This window comes from Astatotilapia calliptera, chromosome 4, assembly GCF_900246225.1.
Source record: "Astatotilapia calliptera chromosome 4, fAstCal1.2, whole genome shotgun sequence".
Lineage (NCBI taxonomy): Eukaryota > Metazoa > Chordata > Actinopteri > Cichliformes > Cichlidae > Astatotilapia > Astatotilapia calliptera.
The window spans coordinates 4,818,658-4,843,875 of record NC_039305.1 but is presented as its reverse complement, the minus strand read 5'-3'; the positions used below and the strand labels follow the sequence as shown (position 1 = coordinate 4,843,875).

The window sequence follows — 25,218 nt, the reverse complement described above, 5'->3', positions numbered from 1 at the left end:
CATCAGGCATCAGCTTGTTGCCTCTGCACTGGACATCCTCCTGCATTTGAAACTCAGATCCGAACGAAATTGGAAGGTAGCTATTATAGCAATTATTGCAAATAGCTGAGCCGAGCTGTCAGGGCGAGGCTCTCAGTCTGTCTGTCCATAACAGAGCCACCAAGTCAGGCCTCAATTACACATCCTCAGCCTCCCCAAGGTACCTGGTGTCAGTCCTCCATCATCTCCTCTTCCATCTTCACTCACTTTGAACGTTATTTTAGTGTCTTCACCTGATTTCCTGACATTTTCAATCCTTTTCCGTGTTTCTTCCATCACTCGCCTCACACCCGCCGCATTCCACCCCTAAAAAAACCTTCTCTAATGAAAACTGCACTGCCATTGCTACCACACACGTACACACTGAGGTATAGCTGCATGTGTTTCTAATTTCAGGCGTAATGCTCCGTTCTCCGCAATCTGACCCAATTAGCCAGAGCCTGCTGGAAATGCCCCAGTCGCCAGACACGGTGGCAAAGAGGTAAAGGTCAAAGGTGAGGTCATTCATGGGGGAGTTCGAATTGATGAATGCATCACTTCTGCCTGCCTGTCTGTCTTTGACATCCCTGTGTGCGCCACTTCAGCTGCTGTCCAGTTTCCCCATGAACATATTTAGCACAGGTGGAGGTTTGAGCGCAAAAAGCAAGCCAAGCCTGAAATTGAATTTCACAGCTTACTAAAGGTCAAAGAGGATGAGTGACAGGGTCTGGAGCCAGACCACACATAAACATGCAAACAGCGCACATGTACACCGAAGCAAAGAATGCACGCACACACACGCACACACGCCCATACCGATACACTGCCGCTCTGACAAACAAACAGCACATGCGGCTACAAGTCTTTCCTGCATGAAACTGAAATTAGCGTATGGAATGTTCACCTTCGGGAAAACAGTTTGGGAGGGAGAGGGAATATGAGCATCAAAGCTCCAAAGCCCTCATTAGGAGAACGGGGTTTGGTAATTCAGTTTAATGCCTAATTAGAAACAGGTTCAAATGGGTGCAAAATGCAGACTGGCGCTGTGTTGCATTGCCTAGCAGTCTGCCTCGTTCCACGTCTCTCTCAGTTTGGATTTTGTGTGATGTGCGATGTAGCTGGGTCGTTGTCAGTTTACGAAACGGCTTCACGCAACGCATGCACACACTCTGCGCGTCTTGTTTACATCATCTGCATCGCTGTCACCTCTCCCCTTACAGCACCCCTCTCTCTCCCGCGGATCACCTCTCAGTCACTCCTCCTCGTCTCCTTATCGGTGCCTCCTCAGTGTCCCGTTACAGGACCCAGTCCACCTACAGCGGCTACACTTTCATTCAGTCTGGATCCCCTAGATTAGACATGCAGCCTAAATAGTGAGTGATCTATTTACAGTTACATCCTCCGTGTCGCCGACGCCGGCACAGTCCACATCTTCCTTGGTTCCCCCCTTCTTTGCCCTCGCCGTTCCTCTCCATCCCCTCACCTCCTCTTCCATGTGCCCTATTTTTTGCCAACGGGGGAAAAATGTTACACATTGTAAACTTTACTCACTGTACAACACCCGTAGGATTGGATTTCAGTGGCAGACTTTGTGTTTGAACTGGTCTGGCAATTAGTAGAGGATAGACTTACGGCTCACCTACTGCACAATGGAAACACCGGCCCAGTTGTACAAGCCCCTGTTCCCATTCTGCCCCTCTCCATCTGTCCTCCTGTGGGACTGTGTGTGAGTGGTGGGTGTGCATGGAAGGGTATGTTTGAAATTCTTGTCGGTTGCACAGTTTCATGTGTGCGAGTGTAAATTTGTTGTTGCTGGCACCGGATAAAAAAAAATCAAACTCAGTAGATGCCAAGACTTTAAGAATACAGTATACAATGCACTAAGATCTGACTTATAACTGTGGTGTTGTTATGAGTAGAAACTAGTGTTTGTTAATGTATAATTTGTGTAATAATCAAAGATATGCCCTTATAAAGGAAAGATAACAAATACTCTACATGAAAAGTGGAAACCTGTGAGGCAGAAAAATGAAGCCAATGCAATTTGTCTAAAAAGCAATTGAGGTTGACTCCATTAGCGAGCCAGTTCTCACAGACGTCCACATTAAGATGTTCAGCTTTGAAGCATTAAAACTGTTTGCAACAGTGTGTTGCAAACACTGTTTGATCTCTGGTTATAGTTTCTCTCGTAAGGTGTAGATTTATGGATGTGGCTGCTTTGATTAACATTGATTAATCTTACCTGCACTAATTCAGTTCCCTAAATCCAACCAGTCAAATGTCTCTCTTTGGCTTTTAGATATTTGTTAACAGAATTATACTACAAATGCTGTGCAGTGCAGCCTGTCTGAGAATCTTGTGCTCCAATTGTGGTGAGTGAAATTCTAATATGTTATTAGTCTGTCACTAATTAGCAGATTGCACCTGTGCAGCTCATGCATGCTGCTTGCTAGCCAAAGCTTTTTAGTGTTAACTGATAACTTTGCACTCTACCCTCTGTTCTGCTCTCTGGGTTGCTTCTCACTAAAACGCTAATGCTGAGGTTTCAAATACATAGTCGGGAAACCATGACGTCACGGTGGTTGCATCCATCGTTTTCGTGCAATTTGTGGAATAAAAACAAATGTTATGTTTGTTTAGCTTTTGGATAAAGTGACATTGTAATATAAAGCATCTGTACAGTCTTGTTCTTATATTAATATTCTTCTCGTATTTGCTTAAATTGACACTTAAAGTTCAACTCTAAAGAATATCTTACTGACCTAAATATTTGCTGAATGTGTTTTTGTGTATCCTTAAGCTAAAATTAGAATGGACTCAGCAACAAGTGACATCTGCTCGGCAGTCCAGATTCCAGATCAGAATTTCTGTTTTTTTTTATTTTGGTAGTTTTTGTTTGTTTGTTTGTTTGTAATGAGCGATCCTTTTAGAGATACCACAGAAGGTAACTGAATGTGCATCAATTTATAAAATCACCATTATATTAGTGCTATAGTTTTGAGGTAATTTTATTTTACTCTAGTTTTCGTCTGTCTGCCAAGCCAGCAAGGAAACGGCTGTGCGGGTTTCGTACTATACCGAAGAATGCTTCCTTATTAAAGTCTGCAAAGTCACGTTGTTATACAACATCATGTATGACAGTTGAGATGCTACACTCATAAATCCCCCCCCCCCCCCCTTCCACCCCTCCCCATAAAGCCTCGGGCCTCCAGTCTTTACAACGCAGCGCTCTGGAATGACAAACCTGAAACTTCTCATCGTCTTTATCACTTTATTTCTAACTCCGTGTATTGATAAAGTGTCACGGTTCATGGAAAAAGCCTGACCCTTGTATGTGCAGTATGTAGCAGCTCCACCCTTGAGCCCCCATGCACTTTGAGGCCTCACCGACTGACACTGATATCTGTCAATGTATGCCTCAGGGGGAAGCTGCTGAGCAGGTTTCTTCCATTCAGTGAAGAGTCATAGCACCCTCCTGTGGAAGGGAGGATAATGATGCCCCCCCCAAACTCCCCAAACTCCTAACTTGCAGAATTTCCATAATCATTTTAAAGTTGTTTCTTGCATCTATCTTCCACCTTCCGTGTGATTGTTGTCACTGGTAATTCTCGCCTGTCCCGTGCATTCCCCAAAAGTGTAACCAAAGTGATATAAAAGAGGCTTGTGATAGACACAGTCATGAAGGCTGAGAGAAAGGAGGGAGGGGAGGAGATGGGAGTGAGGGTGAGATGCAGTGGGGTGAGGTGGGGGAGGAGAGGGGCTCAGAGCATCAAGCTGTTGTATTAATCTGCAAATTTCCTCAGATGACGCAAAGACTGTGACTTCGCCTCCCATCCCCTCTTCGTCTTCATCATCTCCACGTCCCTGCTCTGCGTGTCTCTCCCGATGCCTCGCTCTTGTCGGAAGGGAGACAGCGACAGACAGCAGGTAAGCTCGTCCGTCTCCTTGTTGTCATTTTTTTATATTCTCCTCTCCAATCATTCACGCCTCGCGCACATGCGCTAAATTTGTATCATTTGTGACTATTCAGTGTTTAATTCCAGACACATTAATGGTTTGTTTCATCTTTTTTTGTGCAAAGATTGTGAATGTTTTGGGCTTTTATTTCATTAAAGACATTGGCTTGGGTGAGAGAGGGATCAGAGAGGGATCAAAGCTGGAATAAGAAGTTTCCAAAAAGGTCTGGTGGCCAAATGAGAAGATGGATTTACTGTATGAAGGGAATGAGCTGTGTTAAATGTAGTCCTGCTGGAGGCGATAGAGAAATTGCGGCGACAGATCAAAAAAGGAAAAGACAGGAGAAGGAAGGAGAGCGAGAGGAGAAAAAGGGAGTTTATAAACTGCAGAGCTTTACTGGGGTGAAGAGAGCAGATGTGATAGACAGTCTGTGCTTAAGGAGTTCAAACAACAGATTAATGCACTCAGATTATCATCCGTGAGAGAGGAGGGGAGGGGGTGCGTGTCTGTGTGTTGACATGTGTTCGCACACGCACATGCAGACAACACCACACACACAAGAACTCAAGTCTTTTCTCTCATTTTCACTCTACCTATTCTCACATCTTAGCAAAATAAAGCTGCCACATTTATTGTTTGTATCTTTTGAGACGTTGGGATTTTCTTCTTGTTATTGTATATGTAACGCTGTCCAACAGATAGGCCTGAGACATAAAGTGTTAGTTGTTGATGTCAGCTTGTCACATCCTTGACTTCCTTTGAATTAACCTCAGGACACTTCTGAAATATTATCCAGAGCCTGCTCTTGACATGCCTAATTTCATTCTACTGGTGATCTTCAACTTGTGTGAACTGACAGGAAATGCAAGTGAGATATCTTTATGCACTAGAAGCCATTGGATTAGACAGCATTTATCAAATCCAAATTCGGTGCTGAATCTGATTATCTAGTATCAAAAGTTTCCTGTTATTCACTGTCAAACAGTCAAGAGGCAGCATCTAGACCCATGTGCGCTCACGTGTGTGTGTGTGTACAGACCTGATGTGGTCGACACTGACCTTCACTGACTGTAACCCCGCTGCTTTTGCGATCTGGTAAACTCATACACCAGGCATGTGTTTGAAGGCAGTTGTGCATATGTTGAAGGAGTTTGGCAGCGCTCTGCTTTGAAGTGCACGGACACTCGTGCTGTGTATCTGTCATCGCTGATATCTAGAATATGGGTGTCTGTAGGGAGAGAAGGCCTTGACGGCGTTTTTGCGGTGCAGCATGTGCGCGTTATCTCTTGTCTTTGAGTGTAACTGTTATTGTGCAGCTTTACAATTATGTGTTAGCAGCAGAAGCAGGCAATCTTATCCCACCACGGTTAATGTTTGAAAGCAGCAATCAAATGTGAATTACAGCTCAGTTCATGTTTTGCAAGGTAAAATTAGATCTTTGCAATACAAATGACCACCTGATGTTTTGTTAAACAACTTTCAAGGTTTTTAAGGCTCAAAATTGGCCTTTGGCAGATGGCCGAAACTGGTTCTGCCTCAAGTTTCTTACTATTAAAAGGGCAGCCTTCCTCGACAGCATTGCCAAGTGTTGTTCAAGGGAGTGTGTCTCATCTTTGAACCTTTCAACATAAAAGACTACAGTTGTTATAAACTGCTGTTATAACAAATTAAATTGTAGTCAATTGAAACAGTCTCAAAGTTTATATAGTTAAGACAATACTTAGATATATCTGTGCATTTTCCTATTTTTTCTGTATTTTATGCTCAAATAAATGTAACCCAACTTAAAAGAAAAATGCTGAGTGTATTTTTAATACAGTTCTGGTGATTTTCTGTCGTGGAACGCCATCATGGTCACAAACTCAAAGGAGAAAGAAGATTTGAAAAGGTCTTTGAAACTTTGAGCTAAAATGTATGTTTAGGAATGTTGAAAAGTAATCAGCAGTTTCCATTTATCCTGATGACCCAGAGGTGAAATGATGAGTTAATTATTTATGAGCTTAAAACAAATTTGAACCTTTATAGTCATTTTAAGTGAGAGACAGATTGTAAGATGATGTCATCTTCTCAAATCTGTGACTTTGCTGTTTTTTTCCATTTATGTAGCAGGAAGACTTCATGTTATTTGGTTGATTTTCTGTCAGACGATCATTGATTAATGCAAAAAACCCAAAAACATTCGCCAGCTACAACAGTACAACACATTCATTTTTGTGATATTGCATAATGGTGCTAACAGGATAACACACCCAGATCTTTTCATTTATTAGATATGCGATGGCAGTTGTGTGTTGTGTAGTTTATTGTGTTTGCTGCAGTGGCCATCCTCATCTCCCTCTGCTGAACAAGGGTGGTGGAGGGGCGGGATGGGGATTATATCTCGATCCGTTTGCAAGGCTCACACCAAACAATCAACCATTGGACATAATCCTCTGACACACCCGTACACACCCGGAGTTACACACACATACACACACGTGCACGCACAGATGGTTCCTTAAAATAAAATACAGCGTATATTTGTAACATCCACACACAGAAAATCTTTACATGGATACACTATTTGAATGCGAATGTTTGTAAATTTGAATGCGAACCTTGATTGAAAGAACAAAATAATTATTGATGGGAATTTAGTCTGTGTAGAAAGCACCAGTGAATCAGGTGATTTAGCGGGAGACGTGTACCTTTGATCGGTTTACATGCCGTCACACAGTGATCCCATCTGGATGCAGAAGTTCTCTTATAGTTCATGTTCGTTGCATTAAAAAGTTGAGCCTCTCCTACAGTTTATATATCAAAGTTGCGTAGAAGCGAAGGTGACATTCTCACATTTACTCACTTAAAAACCAAGAGAAGTTCACTTTACAACAATAGTTTGCGTGACTACAACAACTTTATCATGTCAAATGGCCAAATCGATTATTCACGGTCCTTTGTTGCTCACTTCAGATTTTAAAATGTACATTTTTGTTGTGTATATCTAGTGGCAGCCATGTTTGTATGCTGATTTTTAGAAGAAATCAAAAAGCTTGTACGCGGTGAACGTTAAGCTCGGAGAGTTAGAGCTGCATCTGTTTGATCTCTTGGATCAACGTCTGTGATCGAACGGTCGGATTATTTATGTGGAAGACTATGGGTGGAAATGAGGAGGGGGGTTGACGAGCCTGCGACAGAAACTGAGGTATTTCTCTCGAGCTGTACGCGCACCTTTTTATCTACAGCTGCTTGGGCTCATTTACAGTAATCAGAGCTCGCTCTTTGGGGAGATTAACTCATTCTGGCGTGGTGACCCGTCGCCCTGGAAGCCATGACGATTAAGAAGATGTGTCGTAAGTGCATGACCGCATGTGAAGACCGATTGTGATGGTTGTCACGCGCTGCACAGGTCATCATCACACATCAGATGGATGACCGCAGTGTTTACGCTGAGGGAACTCATGTTTATCCAGTCGCCATTACTCTGAAAGTCACTGTGGGAGGTTTTCTGTCTGGTGTCTGTATTTCGCAAAGAGGGCATGTAAACAGCAATGCTATCACTACTGTACCAGCAGGGTTTAGTGCTTCTTTTATTTTTTTATTTCTGCTCTGGCTTCACTCGCTTTGAAGTCACTCTTCCTTTACCGCTGTTTCAGCACTTATCACTAACATGTGTTTCCAGAGCTCTTGCAAAGATTTAAAGTTGTTCTCTCTTCAAAGGAATATGCGCCTGTGTCTGCAGCCTACCTGGCAGACTGGTAATACCTGTGTCATGTTGCTCTGAAATCCTGGATTACTGTAAGCTGGCTGACCAAACTGAATTCACTGACTTGAATTCTTGCATTTTATTCGTGATGTAACAGAAATTCCATGTGGTGCATGGCCTTTGCTCTGTATTCTGTTTAGGGCTTTTCAGGCAAGACTTTAGAAAGTTAAGGAGTCAAATTTAATCTTCCCAAACTGTAAATGGTCTCAGTTTTCCTCTGTTGAAAAGCAGCAGGTCAGCCCAACAAGAGTTGCTTCCTAGAGGCCAGATACATTTTGTCTTGAGGCAGCGCTGACATTTCCTGGAGCAGGAAATCTCTCTGTTGGGGAAGGAAGACAGATTTGCAGCACCGCATCAGGTCCTTGAGGATGTCTTTGCAGCTTACACTCATCACTGCTGCTCTCATCTCAGGATACATGCTGTTGATTAGTTTTTTCAAGGTCTCTTATCAGGAAAGGAGAGGATGAGAGATATTGTTATTCTCATAGTATTAGTCTTTTTCACATTCAGCAGGATTTTTGGTTTTTCTTGTTGTCTGTTTAAAAAGTAAACTTTACTCTTTCATTTTCTTCGCAGTAGCCCCTTTTGTAGGCTGGTCACATCTCAGTTTGAAACTTTTACTTTTTTGGGCTCAATTTTTTCCGCCTACTGTGGTCATTTAAATCCACACAAGGAGCGGACAGTTGTCGTAAACACTGATGAAAAGGTGAGAGACGTCTTTCTCTTATTCTCATTCGCATACGCAAGCAAATTGCATGTGGTCAGCTGACATTACCAAACAATGTTCATGCTAAGAATGGCATAAGGATTGAAAAGAGGATTTGTGAAGACTATTAAGAGGAACACCCTCCCCTCCTCTCCTCGGTACTCCATTCACCGAGGATTATATCTCTGCAATTGAAACTTGGCTGGGCGTTCTCCGGCCCTGATACGCACCAGTTTGGGATAACTCTGGAAATCCAAATTGGTGCTTGGACTGGACACAGTCACATACTAGAAAGGGGCAGAGATATGGCCAGAGGGAGCAGGAGGTGAGAGCGTGGAAGTGAGCACATAAAGCAGTAGGTATCTTTTTACACATCCTCCCTTGTGTATTGTTCTTTTGGTTAATGTATACGACTGTATGCCATCTGCTCAAATTGATGGATTATAATGATGTCTGATTGCAGCTATCTCATTGAGTCAGACTCTCATTGAGTCAGACAGTTTGTAAATGTGACGCTCATACTTGTGACAGGGATTTGGCACGACCGCGCTGCTCTCCAGATGTGTTTATGTACAATTAATGTTGAGAGATGGTAGCGGTGGGGTCTCTGAAATTTTCTTGGTAGACTGGAAACGTGTCGTGTTATTGGACAGCAAACACATTCTTCCTCCATGACTCATTGTTTTGATGGAAATAACTCTGCTTTATATATGTATCTATATCTATCTATCTATATATATCTATATCTATCTATATCTATCTATATCTATCTATCTATATATATAGATAGATAGATAGATAGATAGATAGATAGATAGATAGATAGATAGATAGATAGATAGATAGATAGATAGATAGATAGATAGATAGATAGATAGATAGATAGATAGATAGATAGATAGATAGATTTGAATTATTGTAGGTGTGATTTGGATTTATAGAGACAGCACACTTGGATTTCATTATTATCAAATTACTCTTTTCAGTAATGCTGTCCATGTGGTAATGCTGACATCATTCCTGCACTTCGGTCCAGGTTAAATATCTATTGGATGGATGCAGACATTCACAGTTTTTGAAGGACTCTGTTAATCCCTAGACGTTTCATTTAGCAGGCTCCTGACCGTGACAGCTTTCTATGAAGTAACTCAACAAGTATTTGATGTATTGCCATTAATTTTCACTCAGATATCAAATGGTGCCCAGAGCATTAATATTGACCCTCTGAGTTGTGAGTCATCATCTTTGACAACCCCTAACTCTGGCTGATTGGGACCCACACCCAATTTCACACCTTGGCTCAGGCGATTAGAGGATCATCAGGGGGTCCTTTTGTCCCTCTGTGGGGGGTCACTCCCACTAGGTTTATATCTGGGACTCTCCACCATTTGACCTTAGAACTGAAGAAGCTTCTCGGATGAGAGGTGAAACGTCTTCAAGTAACTTAAAGAAGTCCAGACGCTTTTCTTTGCAAGCTCCTTTGATTAGTTTGTACAGAATCTTTTCAGTTTAATAAATCCATCAGAAAAGATGGTGCACATTAAGCAAAGTTATAGATGAATTTGTCTTATCTTTCTGTTTTAAGAGAAATGTAGGTGATAAACATCAAAAACACCTGAACAAATGCTTTCACTGTACACAGGACTTCATTCAGAGCGTGTAACACATCCAGGGTTCACATCCTATTGCTTCTAGGGGGTCATTTTTTACCTCACTTTACCTCACTAATCAGCTAAATCTGTTCCTCTATCTTCTATCACCTCCATATTGTGCTGTATTTGGAGTCTGGCAGTTTCATCATTTTCCATTTAAAGGATGATGAACAGATTACATCTCTTGAGTTGTTTCTTCATGTCCTGTTTTGGCCTTGCCTGCTGTGTTTGGATTGCCTTCAGTTATGCACATTTACCTCCATTTAGAACCTAAACCAAATCCTCACAGGACATTCCTGTTGTGTGAGCCTTAGGTGCTTCTGGTTTTCACTAATCCCCTTTGAAAAATAGGCTCGACCACCCCCAGCGGTAAAGTGTGAAGCCTTGCTAGTCTACCCTTGCTATGTTAAACATTTATAGTCTAAGCTAATCAGCATTGCTATGAGATGCTGCAGTTTGCTTTCCAAAGCATGTCGTCATTCAGCACTAAAACCCACCTTTTCCACTGTCCTCACAGACAGGATGACAAACCAGCCGACAGCCAACCAGTCCAACGCAAACAAGGAGAAGGAGAAAGAAAACCAGCGAGATGACAACACAGAGATTGCGTATAAAGATGCTGGCCATTGTAGCCGCAACACACACAACCTGCTGCTGGGACTCACGGTTATGGGTACATATGAAAAGAAGCACTCAGGCGATGCCATGATGAGGGCACAAGTTGAAGAAATACTGGAGCAAAACAAGCCTTTGTTTTGCTTTTATGCACATAGTTTAACACTCCAAATTCCCACATGTTTTACTGAATGACTAGAATTACAACTGAGGTTAGTTTTATTGTTAAAAAAAAGAAAAGGACCAATTTATGCTGCAGCAAAAATTACCACACGCAAACCTTGATGTAAATACTCCGAGATCATTTTCCCATGAGATGTCTTAGGCTTGTTGTTGTCTTTGCTCTGCCACTGTAAACACTTTGGTATGTTTCTCCACAGCTGTGTGTTTTGTCAAAAAAAGCCTGCAGAGTCAAGGAGTGTGTTATTTTTGTCTGCAATTTGTCACATAGATTTAAACCTTGATATGAACTTGTTTACATTTCAGTAGATGGCTCTCATTAGTCAGCGATCTCTTGCATCTCCAACGTTAAACACAGTGTTAGGGGCCCTCACAAAAAAGGCTAATGAGTCCGCCGAAAGGTTATAAACTGAGGGTGATTTCTGACACGGTTAATATTACTACTGAGTTTTACATATTTGTGACATTTGGAACTCATTTTTTAAACCAATATTCATTAGATTTTTAAATGTGCACATAAGGTAGTGTTTAGGCATGCGTTTCGAATTGTCTGGAAACTAAAACAATAGCCTGTGCTATTATGGGACTTTTTGAGGCATGGAAACATAGTATGCCTTTTTAATGGTTTGGGAAATGAATGCAGACATGATTGGCTAAACAACTGCTGCACAAAAACAAAACTCTGTAATTAGCTTATTTTTTTCCGCTCCTCAGGCGTCGTCATGGGAGCCGTTTTTGGGATGATGCTGCGGTACATGCAGGTGACAGACAGCGCCGCCCTCACAATGGTTTCCTTTCCTGGAGAAATCCTTATGAGGATGCTGAAGATGCTCATCCTCCCTCTTATCATCTCCAGCCTTATCACAGGTGTGGCCATTATAGACAGCATCATGCTGGTTTTAATAAGTTAAAAAGTAACCAATACTGTGTTAACACTGTAACGGGTGATTGTCCAGTGTGTGCATAATTTAGGGCACACTCATTGTCCCCAGTGATTACTAACCAACTACAACCTCATACTCCTGAACTTTAACCATAATAAACTAAACTAAACATGTTAATATGTTAACTGTGGAAAAATTTTAATTCTGACATTAGTAGAACTAATGGACTATTGCATGTACATGTAGTCTACAGGACTACGTGTACTTATTAGTCAGAAGTTACCATATTTGGACAAAAGGGTGGATTTCTGTTATAAGCTAACTCAAGCAAATTAACTCTACCAAGTTTGGTTAGGAAGGTGCATCTAAGACTGTATGGGAGCGTCACACAAACATACACAATGTAGGTAAAAGTATTGAGCCACTCCTCTTATGGTGTGTTCCATCTGAAGCTGGAAATTGGAATTTCGTAGTGTGATTTTTCAACTGGAACATTCCCCTCAAGTCGGACTTCCAAATCAGAAAACAACCCCACCAACCCTGACTTGGTGGCAGCCCATGTAAATATTAATGAAACTGTAAAACTCGTACTCTGCCACTGCACTGCCACTGTTGTGTTGATAAATAGGTCACAAATACACAGTTAATAAAAATCTGCAATCTACAATAAGAAGTGCCCAGTTCTGCTTAAAATCCGCCGTAAAATCTCTCCTTAAAAGAGTCCCAGTTTTGAAGGTGGACCCTTTGGAAATTAATTGCAATCTCTTCAGCTAGACTCTGTTTGTGAATATGCTGCATGTTTATAAGCACAAAAAAATAAAGAACCATTCCACTGCATTGCTAGTGATATATGAATGACTCTACCTTGCTAAGAAGCAAAAAGAAATCCAGTATTTCATAGCTTTTCTGACTTTGCCACTGGAACACAGTGAATTCAGGACTGATAGCTCCAGCATCCAGCCTCCAAGGCAAAAGCAATGCTGCATTAATTTTTGAATTCAAGTGTTTTCAGTCCCATCGTCACAGGTGTATAAAATCAAGGACCTACCCATGCAGTCTGCCTTTGCAAACACTTGTGAAAAAATCGGTTTTTCTAAAAAGCTCCCTGAATCTGCTTGTTCTCCTTAAACAAGATTCCACCTTTGCAACAAGTTGGTTTGTGAAATTTCTTGCATCGTAGATATTCCACAAGCATCTATAAGTGGTATTATTGCAAAGTGAAAACATTCAGTAATCACAGCAGCTCAGTCATGACGCCGCAGACCTATAAAGTAACAGAAACAGGGTCAACAAGTGCAAAAGTCTTAATATCTGCAGCGTTCCAAACCTCGTCCAGCATTAACATCAGCACAAAATCTGTATGCTGGGAGCTTCACGGTATGGGTTTCCATGGCTGAACAGCTCCTGCACGTGTTAAGGATTTAAGTAAGTAACATGCATTTTAAATGCTCGAATTAAGGAGGAAAACAGACGTATAATATCAGTTATGTATGCTCTAATATTTCTCTTGTAATTGGATAAAAATACTCCAGAAATCATCAAACTCACAACCAGTTTAGTGACTGAAATTAGAAAACCTAGCAGGTAGCTAGCCAGCTAGAGCCACCTGAGTTGATTCATGAATTAGCATGTGAAAAGCTAAAAACTAAAAAGCCAGCGGTTTATCCAAAAAACATGTATCAAACTTTAAACACTCTACAGGAAGTATTTGCACTTTAAAGTACTGGGAAACTCGAGCTTCGAGGTAAAGACGCTGTTATTGACTCTGTGGACTTGGACACACGTTGTTTTACATCTGTTGTCTGTCTCTTGTAGGGCTTGCTGGTCTAGACGCGCGCTCCAGTGGAAGGATGGGTAGCCGAGCCATGGTGTACTACATGTCCACCACTGTAATCGCTGCCGTCCTCGGGGTCATCCTGGTGTTGGGGATCCACCCAGGGAACCCTAAACTGAGGGGAGGCAACTCATCATCCACATCCACGAAAAACCAGGAAGTCAGCAGCCTGGACGCTTTCCTTGACCTGATTCGAAACCTCTTCCCAGAAAACCTGGTGCAAGCCTGCTTCCAGCAGGTACCCTCTACATTAACCATCTACTGCTTCATTATCTTGGCTCATCTTGAACCATAAGCTTTCACGCAAACTGAAAATGTTAATATAAACATAGCAAAGAAAGATTCTTGACTAATACGTTTCCTTTTAATAAAACGCGAGTGTTTCCCAGTATTGCTTTGCTGGGACTTTCAGCATCAAAGCTTTTGGTAAGGCTCTACATTCCTTATTTGAAATTTGCATCATTCAGCTTTAAGGTGATGATAATCAAACTACACTGAATAGAGAAAGAAATTGGTAAATAAATAATATCTGAAGTTTATTAAAATTGTATTTTTGTTTTTCAAGATAAATTTCCTCTTTAATTTGAATGAATGTTCACAGACATCGCTTCATGTGCTTCATGTTAATAGTTTACTAGAAAAACCATTGCAAACTACAGATTTAATTTTCCAAAACTGCTACCACTTGGATCCTGAATTGTGATTGTTTTGTCAGCGATTGTCAACAATTATTATTGCTAATAATTATTATCCAAAGTGTATCATATTGGAAAGTCTTGCTTGTGCCCCAGGCCACATTTGAGGAGATGAACTTTTCTGGATAAGGGATTACTGAGCAGTTTGAGAGAATGAAGGACTCGGACAGAGTTCTTAAAAACTTATGGTTCTCCAGAGAGGTTAGCTGTTCTCCAAACTTCATACGTAACAATTTTTACATATGCTGTCTGGACTGATTCAAAGGCTTCATTTGGCTAGAAAGAGGCTAAGAGGCCACGCAACTCTTTGGACTGTTGGAGGAAGCCAGGGTACTCACGGGAGACCTCACGCAGGTGTGGGGAGAGTATGCAAACTCCACACAGAAAGATCACAGGAGTCAAAGCCAAACCCATCCCCAACAGGGGTGGGCAACTCATTTTCTAAAGGGGCAACATGAAAAACTGGGACTGGTGTGGATTGCTGCAGTAATACACTTATAAAATTAAATTAATATTAAACAGAAATGAGTTCAGATCATTGGTGCAGATCTCCACAACAGTTCTGGGACAGTTTGTTGCCCACCCAGGGCCCAGAGTGTGATAATCTAGTTTAAAACAAATACTAATATAGAGCTTATCAACTGAACCACTGAAAACATGTCTTACATACTAAAAGACGATAAATCAGTGCCATTGCAATTCATCAAGTCATTTATAAAATAGATCTAGGGTTGCTTTTTCCCATTCTTTGTAATGTATTGTGAGTTAGTGCTAATGGTGCCGTCGAAGAGGGACAATTCAGGAAGCGGCTTGTGTTTTTGTGATGCTGCAGTTGCCTTCTTCTGTCCAATCCTGTTTTTTCTGTCATGCGTGTTCGTCTGAATGATTAGAAGTAGTTGTCTGTGTTTGACTGGGCGATGGTCAGCCGTCCTGCAGCTACCGCTAATCTCTTTACAGCTGCAAAGCCACATACTTATTTAGTGCAGTAAGGCATCTGCTGGTGAACCGAGAGCTTTATTTCTGTCTGCATCTTTATTTTAAACTGCGTCTTTGTTCATATTCATCAGGAATTCAGTAAATTCATGTAAGTCATTATTTAGCAGCAGGGAATTGTCCTCCCCCTTTCAGCCTTTTCGTCTCCTTTTTCTTTCCCTTTGTTGTATTTATGTTTCTCTTTTGCCTTTTCTTTAAACAGAAATCAGAGCACGTCGTGCCGCTGCCAAAACTTTGTTTGTTCACACACAATGGGAGTTACAAAATCTAAGCACCCCAGCACAAACCACAGAATAATCTGAATGTCGCCCCGTGTTTCCTTCAGGTTCAGACGGTGCTGAAAAAGGTGCCGGTCGCAGCAGCAAACCAAACTGAGCCCATATTAGTGAACAGAAAAAAACTGGAATACAAATGGGGCATGAACGTCCTCGGTGAGTTGATAACAGAGTTCGTATTGCGAGACGCTTGCGTTTTCCAGGTCTCTTTTTGGTTATTTGTTCTCATTTTTCCACTTACTCGCTTGCTTTGTGTTTTCGTCAAGGTTTAATTGGCTTCTTCATCACCTTTGGGATCTGCATGGGCCGGATGGGCGAGCGTGGGAAGGTCATGTGTGACTTCTTCAACATCCTCAATGAAATTATCATGACGATGGTGTCCATGATCATGTGGTCGGTGTCTTGTATTCCTTCATTCGTATTTGTGTGTCTGTGTTTAAAAAGTGCGTGCCTCTGTTTTTCCTCTTGGTGGCCAACGTTTGACATTTTGGCGATACCACATACAACGGTCGGAGACAGTGATGGATAAGGCGAAGACTGTGTGCTTGAGGCAAATTGTGGGAACAAGCAGCAAGGTCAGATAGAAAAAAAAAAACAAAGAGGAAGAGGGAGAAAGTGTGTCAGTGAAGGACACAGACAGATGGAAAGAGGGAGAGGGTTTCCCTGGGACATGCTGGAGTCTGTGGTATGCTGGGGAGTAGCAGGAGCCGGGGCCCGGAACGGCGTTGTGGGCTCCCAGGGGAGCCGTGGTGGAAGATCTCCAGAATGTAATGGATCCATCGATGACAGAGGAGCTACTTGATGGCAGAGCAGAAAGTAGATGCGGGCAGGAGGGACGTAAAAAGATGTGTGTGAGAGCAGTGCACGTCTTGAGGCTTCACAGAGCCCAGGCAAGTGGCGCAGAGAAAGTGTAGCGGTACTCGGAGCGGGGATGGGAAAGGAAAGGAGGAGTAGAGTAGGCGGTTGGACGAGAAACAGCAGGATGCTTGTCTCGCAGCTCCTCTAAGCCTCCTCTACATGTGCAGCTGGACACCAAAGGAACTGTATCATTGTCTGTATCACTCACTCAGTGTAAACAGATTACTCACGGGCTTATGGTGCGAGCCAAACACAGAATCCAGTGTATACAAAAAGCACGCATCATACAAGGGGCATATCTATCAAATCATATACATGGCATACCGCACCAAACAACTGTCACTGGATGCCAGCTGACCTGGGAGAATGCACCGTCTCATGATGGGACAAGGATTCGCTTTAATTCAAGTGTCCCAATAACTGCAGTCTGTATTCATGAACAGGGACAACTGCTCTCCAGAGCTGGAAACCAGAGATCCAAGCATGTGTCCTGTCCCCTTGCAGAGAAACGTGCTTCTTTGACAGTGACTAAAGATTTATGAGGTGGCGAAAACGTTGGCCTGACATTAAAAAAAAGTAACAGGGTGGCTACAGCTCCTTAAATATTCTTAAAATATCTTAAATTCATATCAATTTATAAAAGGCTTTGTAAAATTTATAGTCATGTCACCACATGGATTACTAGAACACAGTGCCACCATTTCTGCGGCATTGTTTATTGTTCTGCTATCCCTTTTAAATGTGTTTTACATGTGTAAATATAGTTAATGGCAACAGGACGCTTATAGGCTAATTATTGACTTATTTAATGGTTGTTGTGTCAGAAAACATCTTAAAATACTGAAATGTGATCCTGGCAGTAACATGCAGACATGGTGAGTTCACTGACAAACAGCTATGGTGGTAACCACCAATAACTCTTAGTGGTTGAAGCCAGTTCATAGAAATATTTAATAGGACAATAACACTGCATGTGAAACATTTTTTTTAATGTTTGGTACGGTGACAATGATTATGTTGTTTTCACATTAACACACACTTGTGTTCCTAAACAAAGCCATTTTTTGTCTTTTTATTTTTGTGTGAACTTTTGTGCTTGACTATATATATAAAGTTTGTATTTTTCATTACAGGTTTGATCTTAAATATTATTTTAAAGAATAGTAAAGTAGAAAGAGTAGGTAGCCTTCAAAAGACCTGTGGACACCTTGTCCTTTGTTGTAATTCATCCATAATTAATAGATTAAATTCAGTCAATCAAATCAAACAATTTCTGCCTTCAAATGGCTTTGTTGCTTATTGGACAGTTTAAAAAAGCAGAAAGAAATATTCATGTACATACACATATATAGTGTATACTAAATGGAGTTTAATGGAACATGAACCACAATCAGTCCCAATCAAATAATTTCTGCTGTGATGTCTTTGTCCAGGTACTCTCCTGTCGGCATTGCCTCTCTGATTGCGGGAAAGATCGCAGCTATCGGGGACCTGGAGGTGGTAGCCAGGCAGCTGGGCATGTACATGGTGACTGTCATTGTGGGTCTGATGATCCATGGGGGCTTGATCCTACCCACTATATTCTTTGCAATCACCAGAAAAAGCCCCTTTGCTTTCTACTCTGGGATCTTCCAGGCATGGATCACAGCCTTGGGCACTGCTAGCAGGTATGACAGCTTGCAGGAAGTGCATATGTATGTTTGGAAGTCGTCTGTTTGGGCATGTGTTCACACATGTGTGTCACATATTTCTTTTACAACACGTATTGCTTGGACAGCTGTTGTAGTTACCGTGATTGATCGGCGTAGCCTGCTACTCGCTTTCAGCTATTTGGGTTAAATCTGAAAGGCCTGAAGGCAAAAATCTGTATTTATGCAGCTACACTGACAAATCAGGACAGCAGAGCCAAAGCGCAGGCTATCATAGACGAGTCCATGTCGGACAGATTCTGTGTTGTAAGTATCTAAGCCTTCGGATTAGTTGCCACCAGCCAAACTGGCCCCGCTGTATCCTGCCCGGCTTGGCTTGGCCCAGCCTGCCTGGGATTCAGCATTGCTGCTGAAACCAACTGTTATTTTGGCACATTACTGAGGCTTTAGTGAATATGGGTAATCCTATCAACGTTTTCTCTAATTATATTATGACCCGACCTCAGCGGGGCCGGGAATCAAATTCCTTTAATTCACATGTTGGAGGATTGAAACAGTGGCCTACCCCAGCTGTTAGGACGAGGCTGTCGGCCGACTCAAATTTCTCCTGCCTTTTTTAATTGTTGTCTCTTCCCTTCGCCCTCACCTCTGCACTTATGCCTTTCACCACCTGTCTGCCTATTTTATATCCCTCAGCAGACACTTTGCGCCTGCTCCGAGTACATCTGCACCTTTTTTCCCTCTAACTCGCCTTCTTGTGTGGCCTTCTTCTTTCAGCGCGGGGACATTGCCGGTCACCTTTCGCTGCCTTGAGGAAAATCTGAAGATTGATAAGCGTGTGACTCGCTTCGTACTTCCCATAGGTGCCACCATTAACATGGACGGCACTGCCTTGTACGAAGCCGTGGCCGCCATCTTTATTGCCCAAATGAATGACATCACCCTGGACTCTGGGCAGATCGTTACTGTCAGGTAAACCACATGGTGACTTGACTCTCATGACTCAGGTTTCATTATCAGAAAGCAGCACCGCTGAGGCGCCGCTGCTCTTTCTCCCACATCAACTATAAGCCTTTAATAGTTTCCTTACTTGGCTGCTTCTGAAGATGCCTTACAGCATCTTTGCCAGCCAGCTATTCGTTTCCAAAACCAAGAGCAAAAAACATTTATCTTCTACTTAACCTACTCAGATTCCAAGCACTGCTTTTTCTTCTATTTACATTTTTCATAAAAGAAACAGAACAAACCAAAGTGGTTTTAATATCTATACACTGGACCTTAACCAGTCCACACAGCGGTACAGTGGTTAGCAATGTAGTTGCACACAAGAAAGTTCTGGATCTGCACCTCGAGGTCAGCTGGGGCCTTCCCGTGTGGAGTTTGCATGTTTTCCCTGTGCCTGCGTGGGTTTTCTCTGAGTGCTCCAACTTCCTTCCACTGTGCAAAGGCTTGCATTTTAGGTTGATTGGTCTCTCAGAATGGGCTCAGGGTGTGGATATGAGCAAGAATGGTTGTCTTGTCTATCTGGTTTGCAGCGCTGTGATGAACCGATGACCTTTGCAGGAACCAACATCCCTCGCTCAGTGTCATCTGGGAGAAGCTTGAGCTACCCTGCAACGCTAGCTAGGCGTGCAGTTTATAAAGAGGATGGACTGACTTTTGTAGAAAGTATCCAGTATACAAACATTTGCATTGATTATTTCAACACACAGAATGTTTTAGTTACCAACAAAATCAGAAGTGACGCAACATGAGATGGCAATAAATAATAAAACTTTATGCATATATTCTGATTCTACATATACATTTAAATTTGTGCTGATATTGACGTGAAACGCTTCATAATGCTTAAGCATGGATGTTGGAGCACCTTTGAGGCCCTTGTGACAAGCTGTTTGTTGTCTTTTTGTTGTTGTTTACGCCATCAGCTGAGTAAACTAGGTGATAGAAGGTCATGTGTTTAGCCAGAGGAAAAAGCACCTGGCACAATTTACTCACATGCTGTGGCCAAAAGCAGGATGGGACAGGAAATTGTGGGGGTGTGAATGTAAACATAAACCGATGTGCACATTAGTGTAAGTAGCCTCCATCACGGTCTCTGTCACCTGATTGCACCAGAACAGGTTCCTTTTTGTCCTGCTCTCTGTTATTTTTCCTAAGAAGGATATTAACAAACAATATTCCCTGAATACCGTGTCAGCCCGTCCTGCTGTAAGGTTTTTGTGTCAAAGTTCATTCTGATTCAAATATTAGTAAAAAGGGAAAAATATCAATTATGTTCTGACTCATCCTGAAGTCTCTCGTCCTGCGTCAAACATAGATGAATGGAAAGTGACGTTTGACTTGACTGTATATAAAAGATGGACATGTTTTGGAACCAGAAGTGACTGCAGCTGGACAAGAGGAGCGCTAAGTTTCCAGCTAACACCTAAAGCTTGTTTAGCAATCTGCATCTGTAGCTTTTATGCCTGCACAAATACCAGCTGATTAGTGTTAGGCAACATTCAGATAAATTACAAATAATTTCACTCATCAAATGTCTCGGTGCATCTTTATCGAGAAACCAGCAACACAAACACATTGGAACTCGTTCATTCATTTTCTTTTCTGCATTTACAGAAGTGTACAGTCTGCATGCTTTAGTTCATTTTCAAACAACTTGCATCAAGTATGTTACGAGGTATAGAAATAAATATGGAAGGAAGTAAAGAAATATTCATCTCCCATTTCTGAGGTTTGAGCAGGAGATTGGATCCAGTCTGCTTGGATCAGATTCTGCTTGTTGTGGCCGCGGGTTACAAATAACGCTCAGCACTTTGAAGTTGTTTATTGTGTGTCTTTCATCAACGGCTGTTTACCACGAAATCGAATTTTAAGAAAATGCTGTATGGTTTTTGTGTGATGAAACTGAAATAAAATCCATATGTACTACATAAATCTGCCCCACTTAATCTCCCAGTCACAGCGTGGTGATAATTGGCACTGCAGTTTGTCAGACACAATTGAGATGTAACTAATAACAGATGAATAGCTTCATGCAGTAAATATCACAGTTTAGAGCTGTATCCAGACTGGCTGGCCTGCAGGCCCCTGTGGTTACTGATAATTCTCTAATTGCAGACATGCAATGACAAGCAGCATTTTTCAGAGTCTTTAAAGTTTTACTTTAGGAAACATCTTTTGTTGTGGACAGAGGAACTGAGTCCTTTCTATCCTCATGTACTTTATACAAGCATTGCATTGATGAAATACACGTAAATGAGCTCACATAAATCCGAGACTTGTTGGTGTGTGATGTTGAGAAACAGAATACTGGACCACTCCATGTGTAAATCTTTGTGGGTGGAGACAGATTAGGGTTTTTGATTTTTTTATATGGTGATATTATAAACACGTAAAACTAAAACTCACCTCTCGCTACAATTTAAAGTCTTTAACTTTAAGCTAATTGTGCTTTTGGCTGCCATATGACTGACTAAACATGCTGAATCAGCAGTGAAAGCATGAATTGGTGAGTTCCAATATTAAATGTGGTTTCGGTTAAGCCTTTTCTGGTGTTTCAGTGGTTTTTGAGCACAATGGTCTGGTTTTACAGTTGGGTTTAATTATTTTTTCATATATTTTTTCCATCACACATCTCCTTTTGCATGTGGAATTAGTTCACTTTTGCATTTTTCAGTCTACCATTTTTGGCGAGTGTTCAGAAAACTATGAAAAAAGTCATGTCTGTTGCCAGCCCACATCACTCAGCGGATACAACTGCTATGTAATCAAAGAAAGGATATCTATTGGAAAAACTGATGGAGGCCATGCTATTTAATTTGCTTTAGCTTAGACCTGTATTACTAGGTAGTACTAGACACAGAATTTAAAGACACCCAGTGTGTCCTTTGATTTATGCAGATAGGAAAAAAAGGCAAAAAGAGGCCTAGGGCAGCACAGTAGTTACAGGGATGTCTGACACTTGACTCAAGCTGAACTATTAGGGAGTGATGAAAGGGTTGCACTTGATTGATTGACTGATTGGAAAAGGCCATATGTGCATAACTGTGAAAATGGGAAAAAGCCAGAATCGTCACTAAAATCACGATTTGATTATCTCTGCCTGCCTACAGCACATTACTGCAAGCATGATTTAAATATACCTTTTTCCCATCTCTTCTCTCCAGTATGACCGCCACACTGGCCAGTGTTGGAGCCGCCAGTATTCCTAGCGCTGGACTGGTAACCATGCTACTGATCCTGACAGCTGTCGGCCTGCCTACCCAGGACATCAGTCTGCTGATCGCTGTCGACTGGCTGCTGTGAGTCAGGTGTCTGATGAGCAGGCAATAACAAATCACTGCTCTGCAATCCATGTTAGGGTGCTATAATTAACGTATGCAAGAGGTTGTGAAAATGTTGGTATCACTAAGACGTCGTTTCACTCACTGACACTGATGCCATTTGTCCACTCAGTGACCGAATGCGTACCTCCATCAATGTCGTTGGCGACTCATTTGGTGCCGGGATTGTGGATCACTTGTCAAAGACGGAGCTCACCGAACTTGATGCAGCCGAAATGCAAACGCTCCCGCAAGAGGGGGAGCTCGATTTCGTCCCTCCGCCGCCAATCCTCACGGAGATGGACATGGTCGACCCTCTCAAACCGCCCGAGCTGCCTCCTCGTTCCCCTCGCCCACCCAAACAAAACCACCACAGTCACATACTCTCCCAATCCCACTCCATCACTTACTCGCCATCCCGTTCTGTCCGGTCTCCGTCACCACGCTCCATCAGTTCTCCCTCTCCGCGTTCCGTCTGTTCCCACTCTCCCAGGCCTTTCCGTACTCATTCCCCACGCCTCCTGCGCAGGACAGAGCCAGGATATTGTGTCCTGCCCAGCCATGACAATCAGGTACGTACTTTCTACCTTATACTTTAAAGACAGATGGCAGTTAGTACATACATTAGAAATCTAAATCTTCTTGTTATCCTTGTTATTTAGCATAGAGTTTGTTGAATATTACGAATATGTGTCTATAGTTTTGTAACTTGTAATTGACCAAATGTTTGATGTTTTAATGTTTTAATAGGGTCATTTTACCAGTTCAGTATAAATATACCAAAAGCTTAGCCTTGACACTACTCTAAAGGCTTTTTTTTTTCAATTCTTAGCTCTGTATGACATCACAGAAACCCCACTCACCTGCTGTTAAAACCCTCGGATGCATTAAGATAACTAAGGAGTATTTTGAACTGCAAATCATGTAAAGCTACTCTAATAGAGTATAAAAAACCAAAAATAAAACTACAGAGAAATTAATATAATATGCCCACTTTATCATGTATATTGAAAATGCATCAAATATTTCTGGATGCAGATAAACACAAAGCCTTGAACCTAATAATATGACTATGATGACATCATCCTGGGAAAGACCTTTAACATTTAGCATGTTTAATTTAAGTATGTTGGTCAGTCAGTGCAGGCTGCATGATCTCATTTCGGTCTCTTCACACTCTCAGATTCCCACACTGCCGCGCTCCTACAGAGAGAGAGAGAGAGACCGAGAGAGAGAAAGAGACAGGGAGCGGGAGCGACTGAGGCGAGAGAGTGAAACTGAGGAGGAAGAGGAGAGGGAGAGGGTTCTGGGCGAAGTAAGCGACGGTGAGGAGAGCGATGACACTGCTTACGATCGAAGGCACACCATCCCGCCGTGCGACCTGCCGTGATCAGATTTCACCACCAGCGTGTTTCACAGTCGATTTGTTTCCACTTTTACGACAGGTTTTAACCACTTTCAGCTTCACTCTTCAGTGGAGGTACAGAGTGGGTTGCATTGCTAATTTTTCAATGCACGGATCTTAAAATGTCATGATGGCAATGCAGTGTAATATTCCCAAGAAGGCCCTTAAAAACCAGGCCTGAGACTTTTGCCCTGTGGTTGGATGCTGAAAGAGTTTCTTTTCCTCCTTATCTTATCTACTCCAGTCTTGATTTATCATTTTTCTTCTGAAATCCACCCAAACCTAAAATGTTCCCAAACGCATACACGTCCACGAATTCAACTGATGCCAGAGAATGTGAGTCTGCTCTTGATGAAAAAAGTCTGCTGGTGCTCTCACCAGCCTTGTAACGCACAAACAGGAATTCATTTTGCTCAGATTCCCTTTGCTTCCCTTTAAGGAAGTTTTAAAAAATTTACTTTTAAAAGAAAAGTTTGACATTTTGAGGACATTTGCAGTGAGGAAAAATGTATTCACAGTTAAAGACTAATATCATTAACTGTAAATATATGTAGAACTTCAGGTAGCTTTCAGTGGAAAACGGCTGGCCTGGTTCTCTTTCAAGGTCATAAAACATTTACTAGCACCTTTAAATCTCATTAATTAACAGGTGATGTCTTTTTCTAACAAGTTTAAAAGCTGAATTTAAAATGTGCACTTTTGCTGGATGTTAAATTTTTCACTAGAGTGACAGTTTGATCCTTTCAAAGTCTTGCATTGCAGGTGGTCACCAGTACTGGTGGATTTACTTCACTTTGGAGATAGCCAGGATAGCTGATTCCTACTAGTGTTTTGGCTGAGAAAACTAGCAGGTAAACTGTAGCTTTATAATTAGTATACTGATAGAAAGTACTCGTTTTAATTCTGCTTTATCGATATAGTTCCAAATCAGAACAGTAGTCAACTCAAGGTGCTTTGAGTTGACTACGTTTGAGACCCTATCGTATTTTGGAGCGAAAAACTCCAGAATCCAATGATCCCCTTTGAACAAGCAGCAGGTGACAGTGGGAAGGAAAAACTCTCTTCTGACAGGAAGAAATCTCCAGCAGTGCCAGACTCAGGGAGGAAAGCCATCTGCCGTGACTGGCTGGGAGGTTGGGGAAAAGGAAACAAAGGAGTAAAACGAGATGCTTATTGCAGTCTGAGCCTATTGCAACTTAACTAACGGATGCTCCAGGGTCACCTTGTCGGAAATGAAAGTAGAGTTTTTCACACGTGAACTGACTGCAGCTATGAAGCTTTTCTAGCTGTTACCAAATGTAAATGTGGAAATATAAAAATGCATCTCAGTCATTTCATTTATTAGTCTATAACTTGCCAGCATGAGAATACAGAAGGTATGTGGTTTCCTCCTGCATGCCCAGGCGCCACTCGAATTCAAACCAAAG

At 41.9% G+C, this 25,218-nt stretch overlaps 1 protein-coding gene across 2 annotated transcripts; it reads left to right on the top strand.

Moving 5' to 3' along the window:
* Positions 1–24,879, top strand: slc1a9 (solute carrier family 1 member 9). 2 transcript variants are annotated; one of them, XM_026164117.1, is made up of 13 exons: positions 1–533; positions 2,318–2,390; positions 3,822–3,945; positions 10,596–10,751; positions 11,588–11,740; positions 13,573–13,829; positions 15,605–15,710; positions 15,821–15,947; positions 17,846–18,079; positions 18,839–19,033; positions 22,231–22,365; positions 22,520–22,958; positions 23,570–24,879. In XM_026164117.1, the coding sequence occupies exons 4-13, from the start codon at positions 10,601–10,603 to the stop codon at positions 23,774–23,776; spliced, it is 2,004 nt and encodes a 667-aa protein (XP_026019902.1). In that variant the 5' UTR covers positions 1–533; positions 2,318–2,390; positions 3,822–3,945; positions 10,596–10,600; the 3' UTR covers positions 23,777–24,879. The 2 variants fall into 2 exon arrangements, with proteins under 2 accessions (XP_026019902.1, XP_026019903.1); XM_026164118.1 differs by lacking the exons at positions 1–533; positions 2,318–2,390; positions 3,822–3,945 and adding an exon at positions 8,394–8,781.
* Positions 24,880–25,218: the final 339 nt, after the last annotated feature.

Bases quoted from the DNA above. Each gene is read 5' to 3' on its own strand.
- slc1a9 (XM_026164117.1), top strand. From the start codon at position 10,601: ATGACAAACCAGCCGACAGCCAACCAGTCCAACGCAAACAAGGAGAAG. The intron at 11,741-13,572 runs GTGTGGCCATTA...TGTCTCTTGTAG, and splicing joins CATCTCCAGCCTTATCACAG to GGCTTGCTGGTCTAGACGCG. The intron at 15,948-17,845 runs GTCGGTGTCTTG...GTCTTTGTCCAG, and splicing joins ATGGTGTCCATGATCATGTG to GTACTCTCCTGTCGGCATTG.